The sequence below is a fragment of the Callospermophilus lateralis genome, chromosome 18 (assembly GCF_048772815.1).
Source record: "Callospermophilus lateralis isolate mCalLat2 chromosome 18, mCalLat2.hap1, whole genome shotgun sequence".
In the NCBI taxonomy this organism is placed as follows: domain Eukaryota; kingdom Metazoa; phylum Chordata; class Mammalia; order Rodentia; family Sciuridae; genus Callospermophilus; species Callospermophilus lateralis.
In genome coordinates, this window is record NC_135322.1 from 8,260,414 (window position 1) to 8,277,099 (window position 16,686).

Here is a 16,686-nt window from a genome sequence, read left to right on the forward strand (position 1 = left end):
ATGGCACAAAGCTGCTTGTCACCTTGGTGCCACCAGCAGCCTGTGACAATGAGCACTTCAGATGTGCGCCCTCCAAAGAGAGATGTGATGCGTGTGAGGCTCCCCCCAGATTTTAATGAGGGGATGAAGACAACAAATATAAAAGACCTTGTCCACCATTTTATATTGATTATCCATGCTTTTGGCATATTGGATCTACTAAAATTTATATTAAAGATAGATTGGCTTGCTTCTTTTTCCTTACTGTTACAGTTTGGACCTTGACTGTCCCCAAGAGCCCTGTGAAGCTCATCTCCAGAGTGGCACACTGGAGGTGGTAGAACCCTTAGGTGGTGGCTCAGGGGTCATTGGTAGTGTGTCCTCACAGGGGATGTGGGATGCTGGCCCTTCCCCTCTCTCATTGCTCTGTGGCTCAAGATGCAAGTGGTTCTGCTCCCTCCTGCTTCCTACCATGAAGCACTGCCTTGCCACAGGCTCAGAGCCACAGGCCAGTGAATCAGGGGTTGGAACCTCTAAATCCATGGTGCAGAGTAAGACTTTTGTCTTCATAAAATGGTTATTTTGTGTATTTGGTGATAGTAACAGAAAGCCTACCACCACACTTACTTCCAATGCAGCAACTAGACAGTGTCAAAGTACCCTGTAGCTCACCTGCCATCACTAGCAGCAGCACTGGCCTAGGGTGTCTAAGTCACTGTCCATGCCCACTATGAGGTGATAGCATGGTGTCTTTTGTGGGGTTGATGAGATGGGCGTGGACCATGTCATTTGTGGCAGAGCTGAGGTCCAGACCGTCATTTGGTCTCTCTTTTTCTCACCCCCTGAGTCAGTGTGACTAGCCCCTAGGGTCACTCCCAAACTTGTGAACAGCAGGAAAACTATCCCCAGGGTGGGCTGCCAAGAGGGGGCGCTTTCTCCTTGTTAGAAGGCATTGCCCCCTCCAAGCCAGCGCCTGCTTGGCCGTGAGTCTGCGCTCCTGGCTGAGGTTCTGTTGGGCCTCTGGGTCCCAGGGGGTTTCTGAGTATTCTGAGACAGGAGCCTATCGCCCTTTGTCAGACCATCAGGGCCACTGCCAAGTACTGCCAGCACCACGGCATCCCCTTCCCCCCAGTGGAGGAGGCTGCGCTCCAGGAGTGGTCTAGAGCGCCCAGGAGCTGCCACATCCTGAGAGGGGCGGCTGGGCCCGTGGTGATGCACTTCCCCCTGTTCAACACCGACAACTGCGGAGGTGAGCACTGGGGGGCGGGGTAGGGAGGCACGAGGCTGGCAGCGCTGGGCAGGGCTGGGCCCATCAAAGAGCACCAGGCTTGCCCTTCAATGACTGAGGGACAATGAGTGTGAGCAGGAGGACTGCGCCCTGTGCACCCTGGGGACTCCTGGAGGGCACCCCTTGCTGTCTCAGCCTTGGGTGGTTTGCATGCTGCCTCCTCTCTTGGGGGCATTTCTGACCTGCTGCCTGTGCACCCTCTGCCTCCTGGGCACCCTACACATCATCCAGGCTCAGGTGAGCACTGGGGCACGCAGGGTGGGAGTCCTGCAGGGCCGGAGTGCCACTTCCCACGCCGGGCTCTAGTGGCCTCTGGGCCTCTCCACTCTGCCCTCCAGTGAGAGGCCCACTCGCAGGTGAGGGGCACCCTGCCTTCTTCACTTAACAGACATTGGCTCGTCACCCAGGCGGTGTCAGCTGCTCCTCCAGGTGACGTGGATGAACAGAAAAGAATACAGATCTGTCCTCATGTGGAGCTTCTGCAGGCAGGGGACCCAGATACTAAAACATAGAGAAGTTTCATGACATCAAGTGCCAACCTGTCTTTGTTTGTAAAGTCAAGTAGGGAGCCGGCTGGATTTGGCCACCATGGACATTAGCCAAGACCTGGAGGCAGGGGACACAATTCCAGAGTTCATTGTCCCTACCTGGGTGATTTCCTTCAGATGACATCCAGGCATGGACAGACAGGTACAGCACGTTCCAGCGGGCCGACAGCTACAGCAGGGCCATGGTGACGCAGCTCCTGGAGGTGTCCAAGAAGAACGTTGGCGTGAACAAGACGAAGATCCTCAAAGAGGTGAAGAATGTGGCCAGGTAGGGGTCAGGCCACCCCGCCCTGCCCTTGGCCTTCGCTCGTGAGCACATGCTGGAGACTTTCTCTGTGTCTGGCGTGAGGACTGCAGAGGTTAAGAGAGGCCCGTGTCCCTCGGGACTTGCCTCTGTGATGGAGAGAGACCGTGAGCACCGTCCGGGAGAGAATGGGCTAGGGGGAGGGATGAAGAGTGGCTGGCTTCCTGGGGGCATGGGGGGGTTGTCCAGGTCTCCCTCCTGAGCTGGGAAGGGATGGCTGTCTTCCCCCTGTGTCCTTTGACATGCTCTTCCTTCTCTGGGTCTTCTGGGACAATTTCCCCTTTTCGTAAGGAAACCAGTGTGTGGGTTAGAGCGCACTCGCAAGGTCACTCCACTCTGCCGCTCTAAACACGAATCTCAAAGAAGGGCACAGTGTGATGTGCTGGGGTCGGACCTCAGCACAGGAACTTGGGGGGACACAATTTGACAGACAACTTGGGGTTCACTGAGAGAACCAGGTCGAGCTACTTGAAGGGTCATATCAGAGAAGGTTTCTGAATGAAGTGAAGGGTCAACTTCCACACTTTCTCCTTGGGGAGGGGGAGGGGGAGATCCCTGGAGCAAGGGTGCTGCATATGTAGAGTTGAGGTGGAGGGAGGCAGGAGAAGAGTCTGAGAGAGAGAGGTGGAGGAGATGAGGCATCAGTATCAGTGTCCTCTTGCTGCTGTAACAAGTGACCACCAGCTTAGTAACTTTAAACCTCAGCTTTGTCATCTCACAGTTCTGGAACTCAGAAACCTGAAGTGAGTCTTGGGGGCTAAATCCAAAGTGTCGGCCAGGCTGATTCCTTCTGAGGGGTCTGGGAGAGGTTCCCTCATTGCCTTTTCAGTTTCAGGGACATTCAGTGTCTGCATTCCTTGGCTTGTGGCCTCCACCTTGACCTCTTGCTTCCAGCTTCTCCTCTTTTCCTTTTTAAGAAGGACTTGTGTGGTGGCATTAGGCTCACCCTGATAATCCAGGACCAGGACCGTCTCCCCACCTGAGGAGTCTTACCTTGACCACACCTGAAAAGGTCCTTGGCCATGAAGGTGACGTATTCACACTCCAGAGATCAAGGCGTGGACATCTGTGGGAGTCTCCATGCAGCACAGAGAAGTAGGCAGGGCCCAGGGGAGGAAACCCAGGGAGGAGCTGGAATTTTCTTCTCAAGGTACCAGGAAGCCCCAGTTGTGAGCAAGGAGTCTTCAGAGGACCACCTGGCTCCTGTGTGGCCTGAGGCTGGATGAGCAGAGGACACACAGAGCCCAGGGGACTGTCTTTCCGTCCCTCCGTAGGGGGGCAAGGTGGGAAGCTCCAGGTCCTCAGGTTCCTCTCTGGCCTCACTTCTCCCGTCTGGAGAAGGTAGGGAAGTGGCTCTGCCCCCCTCCAGGGTCAGTAGATAAAGCCTGAGGGACACACAGAAGTATCATTTAACGGCTGGCGTCCTTAATCATTCTCAGTTAATTCTCAAGCGTTTTCCTCAAAATTCCATGATGGTGACTCCTTTGAGTCATTCAGAGACGTTCAGAGCATTAGAAAGGCTGAGATCTTTACCTGGTTCAAAAAGCTGATCTCAGACAGTTGAAGAGACAAGGGAGCTGATTGGAAAGTGTGGGCGCATCTCACAGAATCAGGAGCCCCAGGCCCCAGGGCAATGCAAGCCTGCTCTGGGGACCTGGGAATGCAGATGGCACAGCATATCCAGCAGTGTCCCTGCCCCTCACTGGCACCTCCTGTCTTCTGCAGCTGTGGCCTCTCTGTGGTGGGCGCCTGCTGGAAGGTAGTAGCCCAGCACTCCCAGGCCTCCACCTCTCCATCTCTCCTGCAAGACGGAATCCCTACTCCAGCTGGTTGGAAAGGCTCTGGTTGTCCCACGGGGGATCACCAGGCACCCAGCCCCATCCACAAGGTGCAGGGCTCCCCAACACTGGTTCTCAGGTGGCCCAGGCCCCTCCACCCCCAGCCCATCAGCACAGCTGATGTGTGGGCTGGATGATGCCCTACTGTGGGGCCACAGGACACTGGAAGATGATTTTCAGTCCCTGGCCTCTGCCCTTCAGAAGTCAGGAGCACCTCCCAGACATGACAATCAAACTGTCTCTAGAACTTCCCATGTCGCCACAGAGCAAAAGTCACCCCTATCCAGATGACATTTAAACAGTGCTCTTTGTTGTAGGACTTATCAGGGGCTTGAGTGACCTAATGTGCTTTCTGCAGCTCTAAGAAGGGTCGGGAATGCTCTTTGGATGGCATTTAGGACATGTCAAATCACAGCTACTTCAGGAGTTGTGCTGTGCAGAAGGTTCCTTCAGGACAGTGTCCCTACAGCTGTGGGCGCTGACTCCATGAGAGCCTGGCTCTGCCTGATCAGAGGCTTAGACACTGGACAGGGGCATGCAGAAAACTCCAGGAGAATTGGGCATAACTGAGCAAGTGGACGCCCTCAGGGGGTTAGTGGGGACTCTTCTCCTGGGTGGACTGACTTCAGCTGCGTTGCTGACGACTCTGGGCCTTGCAGAGCTTGGGAACCCACTTTCTGGTCCTTAAGACGTGGCAGTGCTACTGCGTGTGCCCTGGTGGCTGTGAGTGTGGGGTGGAGGCAGATGAGCCCCCGTGATGGGAGCTGGTGAGGTGTCCATGTCCTGCTGGTGGACTCTGTGCTGGCTCTGTGGTCACGGGGCCTCCTGGAAGGAGGAGACTGGGGAAACTGAGTCAGAGCCCTGGACTGAGGAGGCTGCGTGTGGCTAGAGGACCTGAGGGCAGCCAGTTCCCTGAGATCTCCCTGACGGTCTGACAGTCCAGCCAGACATGGGACACCCTGACGTGGCCCCTGATGAATGCCTTGAGTCCCTTGGGTCCCCTCTGCCAGCACTGAGTGTTACCACCTCTGGGTTTTTTTGCTCAGTTGGGGATAGAAATGGAGGCAGGTGACACCATTTGGGTGAAGCCTCTCTGGGACTCAAGCTGCAGCACTCAGGAGGTGGCACCCGGGACAGGGCCCTGCTCTGCTCCCTGGACCCTAGGGGTACAGTGGGCACACAAGACAAGACAGGCTGTGCAGGTGCAGGGCCAGAGCTGCCACGGTGCAGGACTGGGCCCTGTCTTGTCAGTTCTCTGCCCTCGGCACCGAGGTCGGCTCTTGGCACAGAGACCTGCTCGAGCCCCAGGGACCCTGGGGGGCTCTGCTCAGGAGAGGTGGAGGAGCTCACCATTGCCAGCCCAGGAGGGCTCCACCAAGAAGTCAAGTTCAAGTTCAGGTACGTTGGGTGGGCTGGAGGTGGTTGCAGCAGAGCTTGGGAGACTCAGCAGCTCCTGAATCTGTCACTGGGGGAAATGTGTTTGAAGGCAGCGGCTCTGGGTGGGACCTCAGGGGGCATCGGGGGCTTCCCTGCTGTGTCTCACTAGTAGCTGCCCAGGCTCTAGAGGTGCCTGTGGGGGAAAGTCACAGCTTCTTGCTTGGATCTCAGCGAGGACCAAAAGCTCCCAGCTGGGGATGAAGAGGAGTGTTCTCTGGAGGACACAGTGGTGGACGTGTGGGGCTCCCGTACTGTGGGCATCAAGATCACCAACAGGACAGGTGTGACGTTCAAGGATCCCATGTAAGTCCCTTCCTGTCTCCTCCCTGAAGGTCATTCTGGTGTCTGCAGGGCTGGTGTCCCCTGAAGACTCTGCTGGCTTTCAGGTGGCCGTCCTCTGTGTCCTCACAGGGTGGTCCCCCTCTGTGTGCCTGCTGATCTCTTCCTCTGAGGACACGGGGCACCCCCACCTACAGACCTCACTTTAGATGAGTCACGTCTTAGAGCTCCTGTACAGATAAGGTCCCATTGAGAGGCACCGGGGTTGGACTTCAGCATGCGAGTCTGGGGGCTGCCGGTGGGGGGCACAATTCAGTTCACGACAGGACCCACCCAATGGCTCTAGTGTGTGGGTACAAACCCTCAATCACAGACTCCACGAAGAGCAGAGGACGGTGGCGGGACTCAGCCGCCCTGTGGCCCTCCCCTCCTTCGGGCAGGTTGTTTACAGGCCACAGCTCCTGTCCCTCCTGGCTGTCCATCTTTCATCTCAGGTCGAGTCTCTGTCGTGCTAGGAGCTGGTCTCACCCCAACCTGAGAGGCCTCCCTGTCACCTGCTCTGCTGTCCCCGGCCTTCCCACCACCCCAGAGTTCTCTTGTGTCCTGCTCAGGGCTTGTTCTTGCTTGTGGATCCTCTGTCCTTGTCACTGGGCCTATAGCCCTGGGGGTCAGACCCCACGGCCCTGCTCATCACGGTGTCCATTCACTCATTCCATAAACATTTAATGGGTGCCTACTGCATACCTGTATGGCAGCAAGCATTTCAGGGGTAGACACTTGACCCACACATGGGAGCCAAGGATCGGCAGAGTGGGTGTGGAGAGAGGTCCAAGCTGTGAAGACACAGGGCTCAGTGTGTGCTGGGAGTGACAGGAGGGTCCTAAGAAAGGGGGTGGTGCTCTGGGAAGGCCCCAGAGGGAGAGCCTGTGGCCTGGGCCTGGATGCTGAGCAGGTAGCCACGGCCCTGGCAGGAGTGACGTAGGTCTGTTTAAGGAACAGGATGAAGGCTGGGTCAGGGAGGGTGTGGGAGAAGCCCTGAGTGACATGGGATTGGAGAGATGGACAGAGTTCCATCCTGTGCCCTCTGGTGGGTGCCATGGCATTTGACACAAGGGAAGAGGTAGCTGTAGGCCTAGCTCTGCACACGTGTGCTTAGCGTTCATAATGTTGGACAAATCAATGTAGCCAACCGGAGCTCCACGGTAGGAGGTGGGGCTGGGGAAATCCAGGTACCTAGTGGACGAGCGTCTCTCCCAAGTCATGAGTCCCTCTCGTGCAGTGCACAACACTGCCTGCAGACACACGGGGCCCCAACTCCTCTCTCCCAGGCTCTGCTGTCGGAGTGGCCAGGCCCACGTGAGACCACCACCTGTGCTTCCCCCGAAGTCCACCGTCCACTGCTCCTTCACAAAGACGAGCTCCAGCTTCCAGGGCACAGCAGGCCTGCTGATCTACCAGGGTCCAGACGAGCACCTGGCCCTGCTGTTCTCCGTCCCCTTCAGCTATGCCCTCCATCGCATCCAGTTTGCCCTGGCCGTGCTCAGGGGGCCGCTGGCCCAGGACGACCTGGAGCAGGTCTTTGATGGCATCATGGAGAAGGAGGCCCTGGATCTCAAGGTGGTGAAGTGCATCCTGCAGACCCCTCAGGGGGCCCTGGAGCTGAAGCATGGCTCCCTGAGCATCAGAGCCACCGTGTCCAATGTTCATGTGGCCAAAATGGATGTGGTGATGGAGACCAAAGCCACCTAACTCTCCTTTGTCATTTCACCTCGCTGCTGCAGCCCCCGTGGGCAGGTGACCCCAGGGAAGGAGGAATGGCCCCTGTCATGGGCTAGATCCTCGGGGCCAAATGAGCTCTGAGGACACAGGTGCCTAATAAAGCTTGCTGAGTGACGCTGTGTGACCATGTGGCTCCTGGTCTGCTGTCACAGCACAGCCTCCCTGTCCCTCTGGGCTCCCTTCATTCCCGCCCTGGGCCCTGTCCCACTTATCCACCAGCGACTCCCTCCCCCCACTTCAGGTGGACTCTGCCCCCAGCTGTCCCCTCTGCTCCTCTGGCCGCCTCCCTCCTCCCTCCCCTCCTGTCCTCTCCTCCTACTCATCTCTCCCTCAGTGATTAAGCCCAGGACCCACGTGGGCCCTTCTTGCCTGTGCCCCTTATCACACCTGGCACCTGAATCCTGGAGAGGGTCACAGGAGTCTCAAGACCCCAGGCCGCATGTGGCGTGGACCCAACGTTGAGGGACATTACCATTGTTTGTCACACCCTGCCTTTCCTAAAGAAGGGCTCAGGAGTTGAACTGTGTCCTGCCAGAAGGTCCTGATGTCACAACCTCCAGTACTTGGACTGTGACCTTTTGTGGAAATTGGGCCTTTACAGATGTGAGCAAATGGAGGTGAGGTCACAGGGGACCCACGTCCTCCAGGATTGGTGTCTGCATAAATGGGAGATCTGGACACAAGGGAGACCTGCACATGGGTAGGAGACCAGGTGCCCATGAAGGCAGGGAGCAAGGTGACACTCCTATGAGTCACAGATGGACAGGAAGCCACCTACTGTCCCCATGGAGACCCCTGTAGCAAAGGATCCAGTGGAGGCGTCTGTGCTGGGTTTGCTCATGTCTCCTCAGTCTGCTCCCCGCTGGGGGTTCTTCTGTGTTCCCTTGACTCTCCTGACCTTGACCTCTCTGAAGGTCACAGGCAGTTATTTTGTCAATCACCCCTCCAGCTTGGCTTGCCTGACGCCTTCTCATGACGAGATTCAGGAAGATCATGAAAGTGAGGTTGTGTCCTCAAGATGGGCATGATTTTGTCACATTATTGATGACATTTCTTTGGGTCATTTGATTAAGATGGCATCTGCCAGATTTTTCCACTCTTCCAGAAAAGGGACTCTTCCCTTTGGAATGAGTTGAGATTTGTGTGTGGGCGCGTTGAGCTGGGCAATCAGGCCGTCCACCTCACCCTTCCCTGACCTCTTGTGGACTCTGCTTTCCTGGGTTTTCCTGCATCATTTGCTGCCATCCTCATTGATTTTGATTCTGCAGTTGCCTGGTTGACCAAGGAGCTTCCTCCAGCCGCCCTCAGTGTTCTTTTAGCGTGTCCCTGTGATTCCTGAACAATCCCGGCTTTATGCTACAGGGGTCTCAGCTCCCCTTGTTCATGTCCTGCCCCAGACACGGCATCAGCCCGTCTCCTGATGTCATTTAACTCCCAGAACAACTCCGAGGTCCCCGAGACTCTCACTCCCGTGTTACAGGTGAAGAAACCGAGGTGCTGAGACACGAGTCCTTCGCCATAAGCCCCCAGGGAGGAAGTGGCAGGGCAGGCGGGTCCCTTCCTGTGCCTGCGACTGTCAGGAAGGGAAGGAAGGACAGGGCGGACAGAGATGAGACTGCACAGAGGACAGCAAGAGAGACACTGGGGGACGGCCAGGGAGCTAGAGGGTGGAGGCCAGGCTGGTGGAGCCTCTAGGCTCTCTGCAGGTGTCCAGGCCATGTCCAGCAGCAGGTCAGGCAGTGAAGGGCAGACGCTCGCAGAGGTGCAGGCACTGGTCCTGCTGGCCCTCAGTGGCCCTCCTGAATGCCACTGAGCTCTGGTCCCACCCCAAGGACTCTCCCTCTTGGGAGGAAGGGGAGGCAGGTGGGGACAGCAGTGGGGTGCCCTGGAGAGACTTCTGACCTGGAGTTGGGAGCCCTGGACTCGAGCCCTGGTGCTGGAGTCTAGTTGCCACACAACCTCAAGGGTAACTTCCCCTCCCCTGGTCGGGGACCTGCTGTTTCAGAGCTGTGTGACCTTCAACAGCTTCCTTGACCTCCCTGTTCTTGAGTGTCTTCATGGGTAAGATGGGAATGACACCTGGCCTGCCTCCCAGAGTCGTCCTGATGTTTAAGTGCAAGGAGCCCCAGCAGAGCCAGCCTCTGACACCTGGGCTGGGACAGCAGATCACACCCTGTCCATCTGCGGAGGCTCGGACTCCACGTAGGATGGAATGTGTGTCTGGGAAAGAGCAGATCCAGGTTCAAGGACAGGAAAGAGGAGTGAGAGGGGATGGGAAGGAAGGAGAGCAGAAGCTGAGGAATGGGAGTTGGGGAGGGAGGAGGAGCCGAGGGAGGAGGAGAGGTGAAGGGAACATGGAGGACGGGCCTCCTGGAGGAGCGCAGGACCCTGACTGTCTCTGCTCCTTCCCTCCCTGCATTCCCTCCAGGAGAGACCCCTGGGGCAGGACGAGATCGAAGGTAACATCTGCCCCCCAAATGCCCTCCACGGCTCTCAGCTGTGTCTGTGTCACCTCCTCCCATGCAAACCTCACACCCCTTCCTGTCCCCTCCACTGCACACTGAGACCCCCTCAGGGCAGCTAAGTGCCTGGGAGTCCTTAGCGACATGCCCGGCCCCCGTCTCAGAAACCCGGGATGAGAGGAGATGGGAGCCTTAAAATGAGGCCAAAGCTGTGGGTCCTTCTCCTGGGGTTCTGAGGGCTCTCCACCGACCCTGAGGATTGGGGGCTCAGTGAGCAGCTCAGAGCCGCTCCCCTGCGGGCGCCTTTCCCACTCACTGCTGTTCTGCAGTGCTGGGTTTTATGGTGTATTCCCCTTGAGTCTCTGTCACTGCCTCAGCAACAGTTTCAAGGAATGCCACTCTTCCCCCCTGGCTGTTTCAAGTTCCTCCAAAGTTCTTCTCTCTTCACTCCCAGAGCTCCGGGCAGCATTCCTTGAGTTTGACAAGGACTGAGATGGGTTTATCTCCCATAAGGATTTGGGGAATCTCATGAGGACAATGGGTTACATGCCCACGGAGATGGAATTGACCGAACTGGGCCAGCAAGTCTGCATGAACTGTGAGACCCAGGGGAGGAAGGCAGGGCTGGGCTGGGCGGTGCTCAGGGAGAGGCTGGGGAGCAGGGGGAGGGGGAGTCTGTGGGGATACAGGGGGCTATGAGGATTGGGGTGTAGAAAAGAGCAGTCCAGACTGCTCCAGGGAGGTGGCTTCTGAAGTAGTTGGAGGGGCCTTGGGGAGACAGGTCTGGGTGCAAGTCCCAGTTCTATTATTTGTCAATGAAAGTCACTCTGAAAAGTGAAGTTATCTTGGGTCTCAGGTCCCTGGTCTCTGAGTGAAGGCAGGACATTCCTTACCTCCTGGTGCCATGGGAAGGAGGGTTGAGGGACAGGCAGGCCACATTGCAGTCCCCACAAATTCTGATTAAGTGTGGTTCATCACTGTCACCACTAAAGGTCTATCCGAGGAGTGTGAGGTTGGAGCCGTGCTGGATGTCATCAATGAGCTTGCATGTGGACCTAATGGTGGTGAACTCGGGGGCCCTCAACCACTGAGCACATCCCAGCCCTAAACTATATTTTATTGAGAGACAGGGTCTCACTGAGTTGCTTAGTGCCTCGCTTTTGCTGAGGCTGGCTTTGAGCTCACCATCCTCTTGCCTCAGCTTCCCGAGTTGAAAAGGGTCGATTTTTAAATGGAGACCAGAGGTGACATTGAGACTGAAACTGAAGTAAAATTGCTACTGGTTTGCTTCTGGGCATGTAACTGAGTTAAGGTGGAATTCAGGTGAGAATGGTGTGCTCAGCCCTCTGTGTATCTGCAGATTCAAGCAACTGCAGAAGGAAAACATTTGGGGAATAATTGTGTGTGTACTAAACATGTCCAGGCTATTTTTTTTTCTTGTCATTGTGCCCTGAACAACACAGTGTAACACTCACAGAGCATTTCCACTGGGTCGGGGCCTCTGAGACATGCCCCGCCCACGTCTCAGAAACCTGGGAGTGAGACAGGAGCCAAAGCTGTGGGTCCTTCTCCTGGGGTTCTGAGGACTCTCCACCAACCTGAGGATTGGGGGCTCAGTGAGCAGCTCGGAGCTTAGAGATGAGGTACAGCCTGTGAGAGGTTTGGTAGGTTACATGCAAACACCATGGCGTTTTGGAGATGGGACTTGACCGTCTGCAGATTTTGGTATCCATGGGGGTTCCTGGAACCACCCCCCAGTGGATGCCAAGGCACGACTGTATTCGTATCTGGAAGAGCCTCAGGTGCACATGTAACCCACACTCCCTCTTTACAGATCCACAGACGAGGGAACAGGGGTCCTGACCATGCTCAAGGTTGTGCAGTCACTCGGTCACGTCCCCATGCGTGCCTTGTCCACCAGGTTCAGGTTAGAGGGACACAGGGCTTGAGCTGAGTGAGTGAAAGATAAGGGGGGTTCACCCAGCCACAAAGAAGAACGAGACTCGAGCATCTGCTGGTAAATGGATGAAGTGGGGAACACCGCGCTCAGTGACATCAGCCAGACTCGGAAGGCCAGGGGAGCACGTGTTCTCACAGGGGAATGTGTGGGGAGGGGATCCCATGAAACAGAGGGGACATCAGTGGGGTAGGGGTTGAGGGAGGGAAGAGGGTCAGGAACAGGGAAGAACCGAGGATGAAATGACCAGATGATGCGTATGTGCACATCCCACCCTGAACTCCACCTTCATGTGCACCCATAGAGCACCCACCTAAAGGTCAATAAGCAGAAGGATCCAGGAGAGGCAGGGACCCGGAGGAGGGAGGAGGGGAGGTAGAGAGGAAGCACTGGGGACCGAAAAGGAGCAAACTACAGTCCAGGCATGAGCATGTCGAAACTAACCCACTAGCGGGTGTGGCTGCCATGCACTAATAAAAGTGCAGAAGAGAAACCTGTGGACGGCGGGGACCTGGGAGCCGCTCTCTTTCAGGAACTGACTGGAAGGGAGAAGCGAGGGATTGGAAGTCAGGGTATGGAGTCCCACTAACCCCTCCCTTTCTGCCTCAGTGGGGGGCCGTGTGGACTTTGACGACTTTGTGGAGCTGATGACCCCCAAGTTGCTTGCAGAAACGGCTGGGATGATTGGTGTCCAGGAGATGCGCGACGCCTTCAAGGAGGTCAGTGAGGGGGTCCATGGTGCTGGGGTGGTCTAGGCACTGTTCACGTCAGCACCATGGACACAGCCCACCAGAGGGCCACCCCCTGCCTTCCTTGTTTTGGCCCAGCCCTAGTGGGATGGATAGGGCCAGGGCTTCCCGCTTGCTAGGCCTCCACCATGAGCTGCCCCCCAGCCCCTCACTTTTTCTTTAATGTAGCTACTAGGAAACTTAGAATCCCCTGAGAGGCTCCGGATGCATTTCCCCCTGGACAGAACTGCTCCAGGAAAGTCCCATCCCAGGAGAGGACACTGCACACACCAGGACGCAGGACGCTGTGTCTGAGGAAGGGTGACAAAGGGTGACAGCGAGAGCTGGAAAGAGCATAGCAGGGGACAGAAGTGGTGGAGGCCTCAGAGTTGTGGAGGGCAGGGCCCATCCGCCTGTCGTGGACTGGGCAGGAAGCCACCAGGGGGAGTGACAGGATCTGACTTGTCCCCTCTGTGACTGTGAACACGGAGCCTGACATGCAGAGGGGAGACCCTGGCAGGAGCAAGATGGCAGCCAGGGACCCCTGCAGGCTGCCTGGGGAGTGCAGGCCAGAGGGGCTGTGGCTGGAGCCAGGTCAGCAGAGCTGAGGACCATCCCTGGCCCCTCTGTGTGCGCTGAGGAGAGGGCCTAGTAGGCTTTCTGGGAGCTGGTTAAGGAGCAGGGAGAAGTTCTGGAGGTCACTGATTAATGGGAAACATGTATCAAGGGCCTGGCCTGTGAAAATGCTTGTCCTTGTGTGTCTGGACTATTTCACCAGCGGGACGTCCTCTGGGTTCATCCAGGATACTGCATGTCAGGATTTCCTTCTTAAGGCAGCTCACAGGAGAGGTGCCCAGGGGTCCATGTGCAGAAGGCCTCCAAAAACACTCACAGGCACAGACTGTAGCAAGCTGGCTGCCAGGACCTGGGCAGAGGGGCAGGTGGGCTGTCTTTTCATGGGTCTCAAAGTTTCAGTTATGGAGATGACTGAGTTCCACTCACCTACAGACTAACGGTCTGTATTGGGCATCAAAAACTTAAAAGAGCAGATCTCATGCTCCACATTCAACAAAGAGAAACCTAAGAGGACAGGGAATGTCCTGGAGGCAAGGTGACACATACTGTGCTGACTGATGTGGTTTCATGAGGGCATGCCTCTGCCCAGCTCATCAGAGGGCACGGGTTAAGCCTGCTGAGCTCTCTGCACATCAATTATATCCCAGTAAAGCTGCTAACAGAGGAGAGATGTGTGCAAACCCGGGAGGAACCCTCGACCTCGAGGTGCTGATATTCTCCAGTAAGATGTGCCTGAAGCCCTTGGCCTGGCTCTGGTGATCCATGGACACGGTCACCCTGTCACCGTTGCTCTCAAGGTCGCTGCTGCTCATCCAGCGCCCTCTGCTTCTGTTCATCAGTTCGACACCAATGGAGACGGGGAGATCACACTGGCAGAGCTGCAGCAGGCCATGCAGAGGCTTCTGGGAGAGAGGCTCACCCCCCGGGAGATCTCCGAGGTTGTCCACGAGGCCGATGTCAATGGAGATGGCACCGTTGACTTTGAAGGTGATGTACAGGGGTGGGCTCGGCAGGGATCTGTTTCCTGCTCCCCGTGTAATTGGCCGTACTTACACTCCTCTCCGGGTGTGGGCTTGGAAGTGTTGCTTGGCTTTGGAACTTTTCATTCCATCCCTCTCTGAACACGTCACTCTGAAGGGCCAATGTCTGTTACTCTTGAGGCTCTGTGAAGCCTCTTGTCCAGAGGCCCTTTCCCACCATGCTCAGGATTTGCTGCCACCTCTCCTGTTCCTCCTGGCTCCTTGAGCACCTTGTGTCATGGGGAGGAGGAGGGGTTAGCTGGTAGCAGATACTCCCGGCTCAGACCATGAACTTCAAATTCAGAGTCATGTTTACATCTGGCCTTATCTGGTCTCTGTGCATTTTCACATGTGCAAAATGAAGATTAAAAACAGCTTTCCCTCAAAGTTTTGGCGAAAACCAAAAGAAATCATGCACTAAATGCCACAGTTTTTTAAAAAACAATTATTCTGCTTGTCCATCATTGCTCACTCCATTCTTTCTGCCCAGAGCACCACCTCCTCTGTCCCGTGGCTAACTCAGAATTAGGCCCCTGAAAGGTGCCTCCACCTGTCTTGCTGGGCTCACTGTCCCCCCTCATGCCCCCTCCCGTCACATAGGGTGTAGCCCTCTGAGGTAGCACTGACCCATGACACCTCCGTAGCTCAAGGGAACTCTCTCCATCTCCTTCTGGGACCGTGCACTAGGTCTCTTATCGTTAGCGCCTCAGCTAGTGGCAGGGAGCACAACCGTGTGTCTTGTCATCTGGTAGGTGAGAAGGATCTGAGCCTCACCTGGCTGGGAGGGGGCCGTTTCTGTGGAGGGCACCTGGGCTCTGAGTTGGAACAGAGACACTCCCTGGTCCTCAGAGCTCAGAGTCTGTCTGTGGAGGGCACCTGGGCTCTGAGTTGGAACAGAGACACTCCCTGGTCCTCAGAGCTCAGAGTCTGTCTGTGTGAGAGTCATGCCGCTCCACCCCACCCTCCAGCAGCGTCCTCCCCACTCGCGCTCTGTGCTCTGGAGCAGATGCAGCACCTGCGCTGTGTGCAGGGCTTTGGTTCCTGCGCAGCTGATGCTCCGCCCACTGGCCACACTGTAGTCTCTGTCCCTCTCCTTGGAAGCGCTCATGATTTCCTTCGGGGCTGTGTTTGCCTCCCTCCAGGAGCCGTGCTGGGGGGGGGGGGGGTTGGGTGCTTTTTCCCTCCCCAACTCCGCTCTGAGTCTCCAAATGGAAACGTGGTAGATGACGTTGAACACTTGCTGGCTCCAAAGAGCCTCGGCGTGCAGAGGACATCAGTAAAAACTGGCACAGGTGGAGGGCGAGGGTGGGAAGCAGATCTGCTTGGGGCGGGGGACCTCAAAGCAGGGCGGGGCTGGCAAGTTCTGGTGTAGAGTCACAGCGAGGTCGGGTACAAAGGGTGTCCTGTCCAGGGTTCACCAGTCACTGTCCAGCTGACTCAGGCTCAGGGGCTACCTTCACGGCCCAGCCTCCTTATCTGTGAAGAGGCACCCCCTGAGACGGTGGAGAGGGTGACATCAGACCCTAACAACGGCCATTCGTGGAACACTGTGTCCCACAAGCCTTGTGTCATTTAACCATCTTAAAAACACAGGGGAAAGAGTGAACCTACGACTCCCGTCTTACAGATGAAAACACGGAGGGTGGAGGGTGAGGTAATTTCTCCAAGGTCAACACAGGAAGTACTCAAAACAGTGCCGTGGTTTTTCACAACGAGGCACCTCACCTCCCCATTTCCTTGCAGAGTTTGTGAGGATGATGTCTCGCTGAGGATGTCCTGGGGCCCAGATGCTCCCCACCTGGTCAACAGGGATCCCTTGCTTGCTGAGGACCCAATCCCCATGATCCCTTGAAGGATGGAGTGGGGGGAAGGAGGGTAGTCAATGGCTTTGCAGCTGCATGGATTGCGGTTAGACTGAAAGCAGCAGCTTTGCCAGATGGGGATGGAGTGGGGTGCCTAAGGAATGAGATTCAGGAGGTGTGGAAATGGGAGTGGGACTAAGATCCAGTTGCCATTCCAGAAATTCCAGAGGTTAATGGCATCTTTTTCTTACTCATAGTCCTAACCCCTGCGACCTGCCAAAATCTCTCCCCAGCTAATAGTCTTCTCTCCTGATAGATTGTCACAAAGCCCCACCCCGTCCATCCTCCCTCCCGCCCTTCCGATTTCCATCTCAGACACCCTGGTTCTGTGAGAGGGAGACGCGCCAACCCCATCACGGGGCTAGAAACTGCTCCTAGATGAGGCTGGGCGTGGGCGCCACCGGTGAGGAGCCACTGGGGGTGAATTCCTGATTTCCTGGAAGCCCAGCCTGCGTTTTCCCCTCTGATGGCCCACGTCCCTCTCCTGGTGTAAGATACTCAGGGGAACTGAATTAAATCACAAATCGGGATTATCGGGTTTAGGCAAGCTGATCCCTGGGGAATTAATCCCCCACCAAATATCGAGAGAGAGACAGAGAGAGAGAGAGAGGGGGGGGGAGGGAGGATCCC

General features: G+C 56.3%; 2 protein-coding genes across 2 annotated transcripts in view; both read left to right on the top strand.

The window, feature by feature from the left end:
• The window catches only part of Pla2g4c (phospholipase A2 group IVC), a 31,072-nt gene extending 23,506 nt beyond the window's left edge, over positions 1 to 7,566 (top strand). Inside the window, exons 14-18 of the mRNA XM_076839353.2 lie at positions 1,057 to 1,228; positions 1,933 to 2,083; positions 5,209 to 5,355; positions 5,566 to 5,697; positions 7,002 to 7,566. Of these exons, the coding sequence (XP_076695468.1) occupies positions 1,057 to 1,228; positions 1,933 to 2,083; positions 5,209 to 5,355; positions 5,566 to 5,697; positions 7,002 to 7,422 (1,023 nt within the window). The 3' untranslated portion in view covers positions 7,423 to 7,566. The remainder of the gene's footprint in view (positions 1 to 1,056; positions 1,229 to 1,932; positions 2,084 to 5,208; positions 5,356 to 5,565; positions 5,698 to 7,001) is intronic.
• Positions 7,567 to 10,442: 2,876 nt separating this feature from the next.
• On the top strand, positions 10,443 to 15,963 carry Cabp5 (calcium binding protein 5). The gene is made up of 4 exons (XM_076838664.1): positions 10,443 to 10,503; positions 12,481 to 12,590; positions 14,015 to 14,162; positions 15,938 to 15,963. Exons 1-4 carry the CDS (start codon positions 10,443 to 10,445, stop codon positions 15,961 to 15,963), a joined length of 345 nt encoding a protein of 114 aa, XP_076694779.1.
• Positions 15,964 to 16,686: the final 723 nt, after the last annotated feature.

Bases quoted from the DNA above. Each gene is read 5' to 3' on its own strand.
- Cabp5 (XM_076838664.1), top strand. From the start codon at position 10,443: ATGAGGACAATGGGTTACATGCCCACGGAGATGGAATTGACCGAACTG. The intron at 10,504-12,480 runs GCATGAACTGTG...TTTCTGCCTCAG, and splicing joins CGAACTGGGCCAGCAAGTCT to TGGGGGGCCGTGTGGACTTT. The intron at 12,591-14,014 runs GTCAGTGAGGGG...TCTGTTCATCAG, and splicing joins TGCGCGACGCCTTCAAGGAG to TTCGACACCAATGGAGACGG.